General features: G+C 35.5%; 1 protein-coding gene across 24 annotated transcripts in view; it reads left to right on the plus strand.

The window, feature by feature from the left end:
- LOC127856983 (nuclear protein MDM1-like) overlaps positions 1-16293 on the plus strand; it is a 233583-nt gene extending 217290 nt beyond the window's left edge. For all 24 annotated transcript variants that reach the window (XM_052393227.1, XM_052393284.1, XM_052393273.1 and 21 more), the window contains 9 exons: positions 2595-2724; positions 3321-3426; positions 4337-4578; positions 5167-5349; positions 5976-6196; positions 10334-10395; positions 12856-13009; positions 14104-14166; positions 14724-16293. In XM_052393227.1, the coding sequence (XP_052249187.1) occupies positions 2595-2724; positions 3321-3426; positions 4337-4578; positions 5167-5349; positions 5976-6196; positions 10334-10395; positions 12856-13009; positions 14104-14166; positions 14724-14860 (1298 nt within the window). In that variant the 3' untranslated portion in view covers positions 14861-16293. The remainder of the gene's footprint in view (positions 1-2594; positions 2725-3320; positions 3427-4336; positions 4579-5166; positions 5350-5975; positions 6197-10333; positions 10396-12855; positions 13010-14103; positions 14167-14723) is intronic.
- Positions 16294-17282: the final 989 nt, after the last annotated feature.

Below are 17282 nucleotides of genomic sequence, written 5' to 3' on the forward strand. Positions count from 1 at the left end.
TGAAAAACATGGCTGCCAAGGGGCGGGGCATTTTTCTATATATGGCTAAAGTAAAACCTTGTTTACACTCTTGAGGCCACATTTAATGTCCGATCTTTATGGAACTTGGTAAGAAGATTCATCCCAATAATATGTTGAATGAGTTCGAGAAAGATGCCAGTTGGTTGAAAAACATGGCCGCCGGGGGGCGTGGCATTTTTCCTTAAAAGGCTATAGTAAAACCTTGTTACATGTAACACTCTAGAGGCCACATTTATTGTCCAATCTTCATGAAATTTGGTGAGAAGATTGGTCTCAATGATATCCCAGATGAGTTTGAAAATGGTTACGTTTGCTTGAAAAACATGGCTGCCAAGGGGCGGGTAATTTTTAGCTCACCTGAACACAACGTGCTCATGGTGAGCTTTTGTGATCGCTTGTCGTCCGTTGTGCATTGTCCGTCGTGCGTTGTCAACATTTTGCCTTGTGAACACTCTAGTGGCCACATTTATTGTCTGATCTTCATGAAATTTGGTCAGAACATTTGTCCCATTGATACCTCATGCTGGGTCAAAAACTAGGTCACTAGTTCAAAAAAAGAAAAACCTTGTGAACACTGTAGAAGTCACATTTGATGCCCAATCTTCATGTTACTTTGTCAAAATGTTTGTCTAAATGATATGTTGGTTGAGGTAAAAAATGGTTCTGGTCCGTTGAAAAACATGGCTGCCAGGGGGCGGGGCAGTATTCCTTATATGGCTATAGAGAAACCTTGTGAACAATCTAGAAGTCACAATTTTTGCCCAATCATCATGAAAGTTGGTCAAAACATTGGTTTTATTGATATCTCGGAAGAGTTCATCAATGGTCCAGATCGTTAAAAAAAAAAAGGCCGCCAGTGGGCGGGGCATTTTTCTCTATATGTATATAGTGAAAACATGTGAACACTCTAGAAGTCACATTTTTGGCCCAATTTTCATGAAATTTGGTCAGAACATTTGTTTCCTTGATATGAGAGTTTAGTTGGAAAATGGCTCCGGTCAGTTTAATAACATGGCTGCCGGGGGAGGGGGCAGTTTCCTTTATTTGGCTATAGAGAAACCTTGTAAACACTCTAGAAGTCACGATTTTTGCCCAATCATCATGAAAGTTGGTCACAACATTGGTTTTATTGATATCTTGGACGTGTCTGAAAATGGTTCAGATTGGTGAAAAAACAAGGCCGCCAGTGTGGGGCATTTTTCTCTATATGTTTATAGTGAAAACATGTGAACACTCTAGAGGTCACATTTTTGGTCCAATTTTCATGAAATTTGGTCAGAACATTTGTTTCCTTGATATGAGAATTAAGTTTGAAAATGGGTCCGGTCAGTCGAATAACATGGCTGCCGGGGGGGGGGGGGGGCAGTTTTCTCATATTTATATAGTAAAAAAAGCTTGTTAACACTTTAGAAGTCACATTTTTTGCCTAATCATCATGAAACTTGGTAAAAAGATTGGTTTTATATATATCACATAATTAATGCCATAATTATTGCCTTAAGATTGTCCAAATTTTCATTATATTATACTAAATCCTTGTAAACACTCTAGAGGTCACAATTTTGTTTCAGTTTTTATGAATTTGGTCATAATATTTATCATGCCCCCCTTCGAGGAAGGGGGGTATATTGTTTTGCACATGTCGGTTGGTCGGTCCGTGGGTTGGTCGGTTTGTCTGTCGGTCCGTCCACCAGATGGTTTCCGGATGATAACTCAAGAACTCTTAGGCCTAGGATCATGAAACTTCATAGGTACATTGATCATGACTGGCAGATGACCCCTATTGATTTTCAGGTCACTAGGTCAAATGTCAAGGTCACAGTGACTCGAAATAGTAAAATGGTTTCGGGATGATAACTCAAGAAGGCTTACGCCTAGTTTTTGTAAGCAAAGATTGATGTTTGGTAAGGGGGGTCAACTCAAATTAAAGGTCACCAGGTCAAACCTTACAAAAACAAAATCACTCCATATGCCAGAGTTTTGGTTCAATAATGATGAAACTTGACCAGGATGTTTGTCTGGACAATATCTAGGACAAGTTTGACGTTTGGTAAAGATTGAATGAACCGACTCCTCTCAGGTGAGCGAACTAGGGCCATCTTGGCCCTCTTGTTAATTTTTTTCCGTACCTCTAAAAGGATATTTACTCGCCTTCTGTCTGTGATTTGATTGTTGGATATTTATCTGATCTATTACATGTGTAAGCAGCTGATAGCCTATTGACAACGTTGTGGAAAAAAAACCTAATTGTTCTTGAAGGTTGTTCTCCATTTGATCATAATATTCTATTGATTGATTGTTTTGTCTGCTAGATCAGTGACTTTTTATCAGCAGTAGCCTTTGAAAATTGTATGCTTACAATAGAAATTGCTCGTTATGAGAAACTCTCCTATTAAAGATATGTTATTATGCATTCAAAAAGATAAAAGTTAATAGAATATTTACTATTTGTATTATCTGTCCTTCAAAATTCATGAAAACTCAGCATTAAGACCACGGTCCACCTAACTATTAGAACCACTTTTCAAAAGTCCCACAGGTGGTCTTTATAGTGATGTTTCACTGTACTTCAGACTTGTCTCCAGCGGAGATCAGGCCAGCAGGTTCTGCCCCCGTGGTGGGCCCCAACAACAAGCGTCTGACCCAGGAAACGGACCAGAAGGCCCCAGAACTTGCACCAGAGGTGCCCAGGAAAAAGAACAGGTACTGTTGATGAAAATCATAATTTATGATGTTAAAAAAAATATTTTTCTATCCTCTATTTTATTCAAACTGCATTTAAGACACCATTAATAGTGGTATTTCTGGCAAATAGGATCAGTAAGATTGATATACTTTTTTATTGCCCATGATTTTTTTGGTGGGGATGTAGGGATAAGGGTTGGCATTTGTATCCACACTACCGGTACTCCTTAGAAAAAGTGTAGTCTATTTCAAGGGCAAGGTTCAAATTTAAATGTTTGTGTGATTGCCATTGTTTAATACAATATAAAAAATATATAATAAAAAAATCAGCTGTTGATTCTTCACCAGAGTAATCATACATATAAACAAACTTGATTTGCTTTGAACTGGCAATGGAGTTGAAGAATTTTTTGGATTTAGGGTGTTCACAGAGAGTATTTTGTATGTGGGCCCAGGTTATGAGATAATATAGTCCTAATGGGTAGATCCAATATTATTGTCTAGCATTTTGTATGATCATACAAAAATGAAAAACTATTGCTCTGCAGTTTGTTTTCAAAAAGCAGCAATCAACAGCATTGGAAATCTTAGTTCTCCATTCAAATCTGTTTCAGGCAGTACCGCAGTGAATACAATTCCAACTATCGATCGCCGACCAGGTTTGACTATGTACGCGGTTCCTGGCATGGCGCTGCGCCACCTCAGCTCAAGATGAGTTTGGTATGAGAAACTGGGCTAGGAAATATTTTGTTTTTAGCAGCTTTAAATCTTTATAAATTTGTTACAATGTATGCCCAATATAAATTTTGCTTGATAAATGCCCAGTAACATAAATGATTTTCCTTGACTTGCATTAACATTTTTGTGCATAAAAAAGTAATATTTTATTATGCTAATAAATATCTTAATTTTATGAATATGAAATTATGTTTCCCGGCAGTTAGAGCACTACACATGATAATATTTGTTTTATTCCATTCATGTTATAAACTTCCATATATTAAACCCCTGACATCTTTATCAATTCATGGACTCAAGTCTTTGAAATAAAGGAATAATAATTCATCTTGAGATTGTCTAAGAATGTGACCCAATCCCTTCAAACATGACCAAAGCAGCCTTGCTCCAGGTTAACAGGTCTTAAATCATGTGTTTTAAGTGTCGTCCCAGATAAGTCTGTCAGTTGGCACAGGCTTATCAGGGAAGCCATTTTGCTTTAATGATATTTTTCCTTGAAATGAGTGTCTTAGCCCTTTACCACTTAGATACATATTTTAACGCATTTGTAGTCCCTCAGAAAGTTAAATATAATTTATGACCTTTCTTACTAGATTCAAGTTTTAAAGGCTTCATTTCCAACCCAAATATACTGATGAGCAGCAAACAGCATAAAACCTGAACAGACTGCGAGTTACTCGCAGGCTGTTCTGGTTTTATGCTGTTTGCACATAGCCATTTTCACTTTGCTTCTGAGTTGGAAATGGTTAAACTTAAGTCAAGTTTAGGGGGAAAGTGTTGGTCTCGATTCTGGGACAATACTTTATGCACATGCATTAAGCCCTGTTTTCCCATAGTAAGGCTCAAATGTTTGATAAAAACTAACAATGATCCTATCAATCCCTGTCTGTAGCCTGAGGAGTCCACTCGTGGCCCCGTTCTGTCCAACTGGTTTGCGGAGGTGATTGAACTCCGGCGCAAGGCCCAGGAGTATCGACAGCGTGCGCTGGGTACACACTTCTCGCGTGAGCACCTCGTGCAGCTGATGGCAAAGCAGAATGATCTGTGGGAAGCCTCGACGTCGACCGCACGCAGCACGCTGTCAGCCCTGTCCCTGGAGTCCGGTCTGAACACCCACAAGGCTGGGGCTCAGAGGTGAGTCTGGTGGTGGAGGGATTAATCTTGAAAACTGTTGTTAATAAGTAAAGTCTTATGAGCACAATTATATCAGCCAAGATCTCGGAAAATGGGGTTTAATGCATATGCACAGTGTTGTCACAGATTAGTCTGTGCAGTACACGCCTAAACTGAGCAGAGACTTCCGTAAAACAGATAATTCCATGAAACCTGAAAGTGTCATCCCTGATTAGCCTTTTTGGATGGCACAGGTTACACTGGGGTAACACTTAACACACATGCGTGAACACTTAACACACACGCGTGAACACTTAACACACACGCGTGAACACTTAACACACACGCGTGAACACTTAACACACACGCGTGAACACTTAACACACACGCGTGAACACTGTTTTCACAGAACGAGGCTGATATATTTTAGAAATCAAAAAAATACATTGAAAAATCCTATGATGTTATAATGACCAGCCAGGCAGTCACAAATTGTATGTAGGGGATTATTTGAAATCTCTCAATATTTATAATTATAACATAATTGCATATGTGGCTTTTAAACATTTAACAAACTGAAACTAAGACAAGCTTCATTCAAATCTCCAGGCTGGCTGAAGTAGAAAGGGGGCCGACCAATCGAGCTCCGCGAGAGGGTGGCTCAAATGCGGCAACCATGGCGTCAGAGGATGAGGGCAGCACAGGACGCCTCAGTGTGCTGGAGGAGGGGGCGGATGTCGCGCCTCCCAAGAGACAGGCCTGGGCGGAAGTGGCTGGTCAGGAGGAGACTGGGTAGGTGGGGAAAGGAGGGAACATTTTTTCAAAGACTTTCAATATACTGTTAAACGATCTATTGGGAAATCTGCTGGAAAAAAAAGAACTAGAAAAAAATTATTGGTTGCATTCGTTCATGTTCATGTCACACTTCATAAAAAAATTCATTAGCAAAAAATCAAAAATTGAACAAGTTGGTTAATGTGCTTCCTATAAATAAAAAAATCATACATACACCAAAATTATCCATATTAAAAATATACCAGTAATCTTTTCTTCTTGTCAACCGGTAAAGGCACTATGGGTAACCAAAGGCAGAATGGATTGCATTAGTCTGATTTGATAATATTTAATGAGGCCAGCTTTGGAACAACATGGGCTGTATGCATGTGCGTAAAGAATCTTCCCAGATTAAGCTGTGCAGTCCACACAGGTTAATCAGGGACACCACTTTCTGACAAAACTTGATTTTTGCTAAAAAAAGTCCTCCTTGAAACGAAAAACGCAATTAAAGTGGAATTTTGTCATCGCTTATAAGCCTTTGCTGACTGCACAGGCTAATCTGGGACAACTCTTAAAGCATATGCATTAAGCCTAGTTTTTCACAGAGCCATTCCCATATGCATCATTTGTTCTAACACTAGGAAACAGACACCCTCTTCATTCTCTGATCGTGACGAGTCCCCAGCTCGGCCTGCCAAGGTTGGTGCCCAGTTGGTGTCTACTGGGAACCAGCGCCCACGCCACCACCTGGACCGGACCACCCCCTCACAGGACGGGGCCCTGATAGGGAGCTCCGAGACCGCTAAACCAAAACGCACCGGCAAGAAGATGGTCAGCAAGTCTTTGGACAGTGGATCTGTGGGTATGAAACTTTCTTCAGATAGATTTCTAACTAGACGTATAGAAATTTTTTATATTTGTATAGATAAAGAACACGAATATTCTACCGTAACTGTACAATGCCCTATTATGAACCATTTAGTGTAGTAAGTAAAAATCTCAAATCGATAGAACAATATGCGTAGTATTACATGAGAATAACATGTACTATTTTAGAGTTAAAGGGGCCTTTTCACATATATTGGCATGTTTTGAAGTTTGTCATTAAATGCTTTATATTGATAAATGTAAACATTAAATTTTAAAAGCTCCAGTAAAAAATCAAATATAAAATTAAAAAAAGGGAAAAAAAAGTAGCCCGCAGCAGGGCTCAAACCAGTGACCCCCGGAAACCTGAAGTAAAAACCCATTAGCCAAATGAGCTATCCTGCCAAGCATACATAAGTCACGTATTTTCTACGTTATATAAGCAATCTTCGTAGTTTCACAAATTTAAACGACAACAACAGAACTCTCCAAATTATTCAATTGTTTTTTAGGTTTTTTAATCGTCAAAAGATGCATATAATGGCTATATTAGACCATGGCAAATGTTCAGTAATACTGTTTTGTCACAAATATCATAACTAAATCAAAAATTTGCAAATCTGAAACAACTTTTTTTCAATTTTGTCAATTTACCAAACCGTGAAAAGATCCCTTTAAAATGCATAATAGAATAAGCACTTTATTTCAATTTTTTGACTGGCAAAAATTGTGGTTGCGTTTGTTATGAAAATTATTGAAAACTAAAATCTGCATAATGTGATACATGTAGTTCAATTAGTGCTCAAGATGGACTTGATACGGCAATAATGATATGGATATTTCTGATAAAATTTGATGAGGTCTGGTATTATTCCTGAAAGGGTCAGTCCTCCTGTCCGACAATAACAACAATATATAAAACATTGTTTTGGTTAAAAATGAAAACAAATCTAGGAAAATGTAAAAAAAATACGGACTGGTTTATGTTTATTTACTTCTATAGGTTGTTTAACTTAAAAATAAAACAGATTTTACCAACCAGTCTTTGCTCATGATGTAACAAACTCTAAGTGCGATTCTTAGAACCAGTCAAATTTTGCACCTTGCTTCGTGATGTAGGCGACACGACAAGTTTTTGATGTGTTTAATTGAATTTTACTGGTTTTAATCTCAATGTATTTAGAATTGTTAAACAGAACAGAACTTGTGTTTTGTAATAACTTGCACAATGTACATCGTCAGTATAACAACAACAAAAAAAGCATGATTAAGAAGTTTAACACTTAACCTCATAATGATAAAAATAGACTCCATAAAACATATTTTCTATTGTTTTGTTACAGAAAAACAAGGTCTGTTTTGTCTGTGAAAAGCTCTTGTTAATGTGAAAGATTGTCTCACAAGAATGGTAATTTTGATAAACAAATCACTTCCATATCTCATGCTTTTATTGCAAAATACATCGTAAGTGAATAATAAGTTAATATTGTAACATAGTTTTATTAAAGTCACTATAACGCTCAAAATCAACGAAAATTTCTTTAAGTATTTCGTAAAATAAAGTTAACACCTTAACAATCAGTGTTCCTTATAGCAATAGCCAAAATTTCAACGCTAGATGTGGTATGATTACTTAGATTTTTGTAGATACACAATGCTCGTTTTTATTTATTTGTGGCCACAATTAATTCCGGGTGTGTAGAAATACCGAAATACCCGTAATAACCGAAATCCCCCGAAATCCCAAATAATATTTATTATACTGCGGATATAAAGATAGAATATTGCAAAATACAATCTATTCACTGATGAAAAATTGTTTTTATCCATGTTTGGTAGTGAAAAACTAAAATATATACATAATTATTGGGATTCCGAATATGAATCCATAGTGCATGTTTTCACAAGCACGATCAGGTACAGAAATCTCCGCTGTAAAGCTCTTCAAGTGTCAAAAAATCATCTGGGTGGCTTTTTGATATTAGAAAGAAGAGGTACAGACAAAAACTTTTTTTTATTCAATATAATACATACAATGTATACATGTATATGATCATACAACATAGTGATTGTACAAAGCAATAAAGTTCAGACATGTTATACAAGATATGCTAATATATAAAAAAAAATCTAGAGAGAAAAGAAAAGAACAACAGAGGAATAGTTATGAAAAATGATGAGTTGTATAAAGTCGGAAGAAAGATTACTGGACTTGTGTGTTTTGTTGTATATTCACAATGATCTTGTAAGATTGAAAAATTAATATAAAAAAATAAACAAAACTATTGAAAGATAATCTAACATTAGAGTGAAATGTATATAAGTGGACAAAACATTATGATAATTTAATCCGATTCCATTTTTGTTCAAACATTTGTAATGTGTCATTACTGAAAGCTATTTCTTTCTCAATCTGGATTTTTAGTTTAAGACTATGGACAAAACAATTAAAATTTGGTACTTGTTTTTTGTACTTCATGTTAAAGATAAAATATTTCATCAATATAAGAATAAAATTCACAATATTATTATAGTCTATTGATTTGAATGAGTTAATTCCGAAACTTACATTTAAGAAAGATAGTTTGACGTTTAGTTGCTGTTGTTCAAGAAAAGATGTTAATTGATTCCAAATAGGCTGGATGTGTTTGCACTCCCAAAAAAGATGTTCTATAGTTTCAATGTTTTCACCGCAGTAGTCACACAGATTTGTGTAAGTTAATTTGCATTTAAAGAGATATTTATTTGTAGCTATAATTCTATGGATGTATTTATATTGAAAATTTCTCAGTGTGGTTTCAATAGTTGCTTTATATGCCATGGTAAATATGTGTTTCCAATTAAGTTCATGTTCTCCGAAAAGGACTTGCCATTTATTTTGGATTTTGGAGTTTTCTGTAGGGTTTTTAATTTGTAGTGTGTAAAATATTTTATTTGTTTTGTTTTTTCTTCCAAGAATATTTTGTACGAATGTTGTTTGAGTATTTGGTGTATTATTTGTATTGATTTCCGATTTAAAATGTATGGGTATACTTTTGATTAGTGTGTAGTACTTCAGAAAATTATTTGAAGGTATTCCGTATATGTAGAATATATCATCAAACAAGTAGAAATCTTTAATTCTGTAGTCATATAATTGGTCGCCATATTTAATGCTTCGTTCAAACCAATCTTTATAGAAAAACGTCTTATTGTTTGAAGTTATGTCTTTATTGTTCCATAAAATTGTTTTACTGTTGTTTTTGGTTTCTATGTTATGAGTGACATCACTCCATGCTGATAGAACATCAGCTATAAATATGTTTTCCTTTGCAATTTCATGTAAGATAGTATTGCTGATGTTTCATTCAAAGAGTAAGGAGTCACCATATTTTTTAGGATTTTCTGGTAGAATAATTTCCATTTACTCGTATTGGTATTATCTAGGTATCGTTTAACCCAGCTGCATTTGATAGCATTCAAGAATGAGTCAATGTTCGTTAATTGGATACCTCCATTTTCTACAGATTGAATTAATTGAGTTCGTTTTATTTTATCAGGCTTACCGTCCCATATGAAATTAAATATTGCTGATTTTATATCGTTAATAATATCATTCTGTGGATTTGGGAGAACTGTGAATATAAAGACAAAATCTTAACAACAATATTTACAGCGGGGATTTCTGTACCTGATCGTGCTTGTGAAAACATGACATATGGATTCTTACTCGGAATCCCAATAATTATGTATATATTTTAGTTTTTCGCTACTAAACATAGATAAAAACAATTTTTTATCAGTGAATAAATTGTATTTTGCAATATTCTATCTTAATATCCGCAGTATTTTGATAAATAAAAAATATTATTGGGTATTTCGGGGGATTTCGGGGGATTTTGGTAATTACGGGGATTTCGGTATTTCTACACACCCGGAATTAATTGTGGCCACAAATAAATAAAAACGAGCATTTTGTATCTACAAAAATATAAGTAATCATACCACATCTAGCGTTGAAATTTTGGCTATTGCTATAAGGAACACTGATTGTTAAGGTGTTAACTTTATTTTACGAAATACTTAACGAAATTTTCGTTGATTTTGAGTGTTATAGTGACTTTAAGTCTGTATTTGTATGTAACCGTTACAGGTGATAATCCCACCCCAAGGGAGGAGACTCCAGTAGAACACCAGCCCTTAGCTGGACAGAGAGTGAGTATCCCTTAATGCATGTGCATAAAGTATCATCCTAGATTAGCCTGTGCAGTCACCACAGGCTTATCAGGGACGCCATTGTTTGCTTTTATGGTATTTTTCATTTAAAGGAAGTCTCATCTTAGCGACAATCTATTTTAAGTGAAAGGTGTTGTTCCTGATTAGCCTGTGAAGACTGCACAGACCAATCTGGGACGACAACTTAACACACATTCATGAAGTCTTACTAATCTGGGACGACAACTTAACACACATTCATGAAGCCTTACTAATCTGGGACGACAACTTAACACACATTCATGAAGCCTTACTAATCTGGGATGACAACTTAACACACATTCATGAAGCCTTACTAATCTGGGACGACAACTTAACACACATTCATGAAGCCTAACTAATCTGGGACGACAACTTAACACACATTCATGAAGCCTTACTAATCTGGGACGACAACTTAACACACATTCATGAAGCCTTACTAATCTGGGATGACAACTTAACACACATTCATGATGCCTTACTAATCTGGGACAACAACTTAACACACATTCATGAATCCTTACTAATCTGGGACGACAACTTAACACACATTCATGAAGCCTGCACAGACTAATCTGGGACGACAACTTAACACACATTCATGAAGCCTTACTAATCTGGGACGACAACTTAACACACATTCATGAAGCCTGCACAGACTAATCTGGGACGACAACTTAACACACATTCATGAAGCCTTACTAATCTGGGACGACAACTTAACACACATTCATGAAGCCTTATAGACTAATGTGGGACGACAACTTAACACACATTCATGAAGCCTTACTAATCTGGGACGACAACTTAACACACATTCATGAAGCCTGCACAGACTAATCTGGGACGACAACTTAACACACATTCATGAAGCCTTACTAATCTGGGACGACAACTTAACACACATTCATGAAGCCTTATAGACTAATGTGGGACGACAACTTAACACACATTCATGAAGCCTTACTAATCTGGGACGACAACTTAACACACATTCATGAAGCCTGCACAGACTAATCTGGGACGACAACTTAACACACATTCATGAGTGGGGCTCATTTAAATTTGTAAGCAATTAAATCCAATATTTGCAATCTGATCTCATGTGTTAGGCTTTTAACTTTATTGTATAAAGAGCATGATTGTGCATTTGTTTCTGATTTTATTCGGAGCATATGGTGATGTTTATGATTTTGGAGAAATGGAAAATCGACCTGTTCAATATAAGATGAGTTAATGCGAGTTAGGTTATCAATGGTATTAACCATCAAAGATAATTAGCTCGGCTGTTTTCGGAGAAAACCCGAGTTATTGTCATAGCCAGCTCTTCGTGTCGTCCACATCGTGCTAAAACCTTTACATTTTGTCAAGGTTTTGAACATTAGCTCTAAAATCAAAGTGCTTCAACCTACAACTTTGAAACTTGGTATGTAGCTGCACCTTGATTAGGTCTACATGCCACATTTAAGGGTCACTAGGTCAAAGGTCAAGGTCACTGTGACCTAAAAAATAAATAAATTCTGACAAGCTTTCATTTATTCACAACTGTACCCCCAGCCGAGCATGGCACCCGTTACGCGGTGCTCTTGTTTGGATTAACTTATGCATTAATTTGTTGTTTTAATGGCAATTTTGCTCAATGTGTGAAAACATTTAAATGTGTCAAAGAAAGTGTTTCAAGAAAATGAAAGAGTAATCAGAGTTTGCATATTGTATGGTATTCATTGCAGATTTATACTGTGCTGAACTCAGTGAAAAATGTATAGCCTAGTATTTATGTGAGACAAGCATTATGATTTAAAATCTACAATTAAAAGTAATAAACAGCATAGAATTTAACAAACAAGTGGACCATAATTGGTGAATGTATTTAGTTAAATAAAGATAAAACAAAGGGAACTAATTCAGTTTATTCAGTATAGAAGTCAAAATGGTTAAGATGTTTTCTTTTTTTCTTTCCGAAAAGTAATATATTCAACGTACGGAAAATAAACGTGCGCCACCTGCTGCCTTAATTTGATATCTTGCACTAGGCTTAGTTGCATTCTGCTCACTGCATATTGCTAACTGCCGTTGATAATGACGCTAAGAGACAAAACCGATTATGACTCGTTTCAGAGTATAGTTTCATCACGTTTGTAAGAATTTAAAAGTTCATGTTCACATTTATGACAGTGAAATTCTTTGTTATTTAGTCATGAATCAGGAATAATGAACACATATAATGAACACACAAAATCTGGATAATCACCAAGCATGTTGCAACAGTCATAAAGTATAAACAAATAGACAGCAAGCATATTAGAATAAACATCATTCATAATGTAAATATTCACCTTGAATGATGTTATTTTTACCTAAATATCATTCCATAGTAATTTAAAAACCATGACTTTTTTCTCACTTCGTTCTCCGTAGACATACACGGCCTTCCAGGGTGACATCAGTGCCAGCCCCACCCTGGGACTGGCCACCAGGGACTACCACGCCCTCCGAGACGACTCAGCCTCCACTGACCGCCCCCTGGTGACCAAGTATGTCGAGAATAGGGCACGCCCACGCCTTACACCAGGTAGGTTTTATGGATTGCTTTGTTTAGCACAGAGCCTTGCTCTGAGGATATGGGGTTTAATGCATGTGCCTAGAGTGTCGTCCCAAATTTGCCTGTGCAGTTGGAACAGGCTAATCAGGGGTAACACTTTCCGCTTTAATGGAATTTATAGTTTAAATGAAGTCTCTTGTAAACAAAAATCTAGTCTAGGCGGAAAGTCCCTGATCAACCTGTACTAGTAGTAACAGTACACACTGCACAGGCTGATCTGGGATGAAAATTTACGCACATGCATTGAAGCCTGTTTCCCAGAACACGGCTCGATTGTTTTCAGCCTATTTTCAATACTATCACGGCGCTTAATTAACCTACTTACACTGTTCCTGTGGTAGTTGATTTTCCAGTACTAAGTACATACACCTTTGCCAACAAAATGAGAATTGGCATTTTTGTATTAGAGGTAGAAGGAGAATGGTGGTAGAAGTGATTTCATGACCAACCACCACACATTCTATGTGGCCAGGGCAGGAATCAAACCCTGCATTCTGGAATCTGTAGTAAAGAGCTCAACCGAGCTAGCTGGCCATGTTGCTTCTGATATTTTCTCTAGTTGGTTAATATGAAGCTTTTCAACCTGAAAATGTCATTGATATTTTTGGCAGAATATATTATTATAAATGTATAATGTTCTTTCCATTCTGAAATCTGTTATATCAATTTAAATGCAGAGAATATACGGTTATGTCTCCAGAAACCCATGTGTTTAGACTAATTCTTAAGTTCACAAGTATACCAGAAATGTTTGTGAGCTAAATCATAATAATAACACCTTGGTCATCGCCTTCTCAAATAGTTGCATGTGTAAGAACAAACAAGTGCTGAATTTTGGATGTAAACACATGACAACATCTAAGAAAAGTATGCGTCTGAAACTGTTGATATATACATGTACACAATGAATAATATTTCCAAAAATATGTTGAAGTGCTCAAATGTTTGTCAAACTTTGTACGTTTTTGTCATATTGGTCCATGGAGTGTGTGTTATATTCTGATTTCTGTGAAAAGAATTTAAACAAGTTTTATATTAAACCTTAAAACCATTTTTCCGTTCAGGTTTGCTGTCAGCCATCGATGAACGATTTGGCAACACATACAACAAACCATCGCAGTGGGAAGGTAGGGCATATATTCAAACCAATTTGTATGTGTCAGGTGGTCTTTTTACGAAGAATATCTTTTGTTTCGTGCTTTTATCTTTTAAACTCTCATCTAGGACAATCATTTTTATTATAAAGCAAAGAGGTGTTGAATGTACTTTTTCTTTTTATTCCCAAAAGGATTGGTTTTCAGAATAATCATTTAATGAAAACTGTTAATTCGTATTAGGCATTCATCGTAAAGATTTGTTTCTAATTACTTAACTTGAGGTAACTAGGCTTATTTCACGTTCAAAAACATTGAAGAGAGGCTTTTATTGATTTGCTAAAAGATCAATTGAAGATGATGGTCTAACAATTTTATGTAATGCCAAATGCATAATATGTTAGATGTCATTTAACAAAATTGTGCCTTACTAAGTAGTTTATTCCTTGTTTTAACAGATATTTCTAACGTGAATGCAAAGAATGCTTTATAAATTATAACTTGACTTCATCTACTAAGATTGGGGGGGGGGGGTCCAATTCTTACACCTGTGCTTGCTGGTGCTCATTACTATTTTATCTTACCACCAGGCCTCAATGTCCCCCAAGCACATGCAGAGGAAGATGTGCTGTCCACATCTCTACAGTCCATTGCTTCCAGTATATCTCTTGCATCAGACACACTGGAGAGGGCCAGGAAACGCAAGGAATTCTGGGGCAAGAAATGAACTTCCAGTTCAAGGGAGAGCACTCTAGAAACATTTAATTATTCCATTTTAGTTGAATAGTTTTTTCTGTGGTTTGTTGAAACAGTTTATTTTGTAGTTATATGATAAATCGTATTGCTAGTTTGGTTTTAAATGTAAAATACAATATTTAAAGAAGTAAAAAACACCTTCAGGATAAACTACAGTTTTATGATATAAACTTTAAATTTAACTGAAAATTTAAACTTTATTTTAAGCATTGTTACTGTCCATGATTGTGTAATATAGACATTTTTGTTAATGATACACATATATATATTTATAGCTCATTAGAAATGCTCATCAATTTTGTATGGGAACATTTTTTTAAATCATGTTACCTGAACATTTTAACCAATTGTCATTGGCAAACGATATTAACACTGTTTTAAGTTTGCCAATATTGTCTGTGATAGTTTTTATTTTATTGTAGATAGAGAAAGTATTATATATTTATATATATTTTTTAAATTTTTATCTTAGTTTTTGTTTGCTTGCACACTGTTCTGTTTTACAACATGCATATTTTGATAGCACAAGATAGAATTCTCCATTACTTTAAATCACTGTCTCAGCCACTTTGTTTATGCTTTTGCAAGATTTTTATTAGCAACAAGTCAAAATGCATGTTAAAATGGTATATTTACTTTTATTAATGTCAATGCAAAACTTGTTTTAAAAATGGTGGACTTTTTTCTGGAATATTCGTAATATTTTTCTAAAACTTTGTAAGTGATAAAACAAGAGAATAATAATGAACAATAAAATGTGTTAACAAGTATTTATGGTGTGGTGATAAATTAAAGACAACAAAATCCGCATATTATTTGAAGTTCAGATTTATGCCCCATCGCAATTAAATAACACAATAAAAACTGATTGGACATTTGTATAGTATTAGTATACTTTTGCATGGAGAAAATGCCAGCTATTGACTACAGTAACATGTTCAAGTAATTATTTGAGGTACCAATATACAATATTGTTTGTTGAAAGTTCATGTCCTCAACAGACTAAGCACAATTCTTGTCAGTTTATAATTTTATTTATACATTAGAGATTAGAATTGTTTTTTTCAGATTACATGGCATGTATTATATTTTCTATGTCAACAGATGCATCAACATTGATCCAACTATCAAAAAGATTTGTAGTTTCTTGCATGAAAATGTACCATGTAAAGTTATTACAACTGATCACATGTATTGTATCAAATATTATAAATCCTTTTAATTAAGATCTTCAAGATTTACTTATGACATAAGACAAATTTCTAGTTTGTTTTATGGTATGCATGTAGCACTGTTTATTAGTGGAAAACCTTTTTCCACTGTTTGTCAGTATTTTGCACAAACATCATGTACATGTTTGTTGGATTTGTTGTGCGCAGTAACCAAAATATACATAAACTTTCAGATGGTGTTTTTCTTGCTTTATCAAATCATCACAACAAGAGATTGTTGTTAATGTTTTTCCATTTCCAATGATAGGCAACATTTCTTTTTTCATCCACAACACCTGACTGATGTTTTGTAGAGCTATGCTGTGTGTACAAGTGCGTGTAAATATATAATTAGATACTGGTGAAGAATGATATCAGCCAGGCTATGGGAAAACAGGGCATAATGCATGTGCTTCAAGTGTCGCCCCAGATTATATTAGACACTGGTGAAGAATGATATCAGCCAGGCTATGGGAAAACAGGGCATAATGCATGTGCTTCAAGTGTGGCCCCAGATTATATTAGATACTGGTGAAGAATGATATCAGCCAGGCTATGGGAAAACAGGGCATAATGCATGTGCTTCAAGTGTCGCCCCAGATTATCCTATGAAGTCAACGCAGGCTAATCAGTTTCCACTTTACTGGATTTTAGCGGACTGCACAGTCTAATCTGAGGAAACATTTAATGCACATGTATTGAATCAGACTTTCCCAGAGAGCAGGCAATAGAGATATCTTGTGTGCATTTCTGTACAACATAACATTTTTATCCATCCAAGATATCATGTCTGCTTTTACAAGTATTCTCTAGAAGAATTGTTATAGAGCGCTATAAGATAATTATCAGTACTCCCTATGATCTGATGATGCATGGCTTACATAACTCCAGTGTCAAATCTATAACTAATTAATTGGATCTGTCACGATGTTCTTGATATCAATAATTATATTTTATTAAACAAGATTATTCCATGTCCTTTCAAACTACATCATAGTATAATATACACCCATATCAATGTTCTTTTAGCAGGCAAAAACATGACAAGATTCCTAACTGATGGAACTCAAATTTTTCTTTGTCCAAGAATACTAGACTTGTGTCAATTTTGAGGTCCTTGTTAAAAGGGAACACCGGCCAATTGATAGACCAAAAGCATCATCCACCGAGGATATTCGAGCA

Source organism: Dreissena polymorpha, chromosome 1 (genome assembly GCF_020536995.1).
Source record: "Dreissena polymorpha isolate Duluth1 chromosome 1, UMN_Dpol_1.0, whole genome shotgun sequence".
Lineage (NCBI taxonomy): Eukaryota > Metazoa > Mollusca > Bivalvia > Myida > Dreissenidae > Dreissena > Dreissena polymorpha.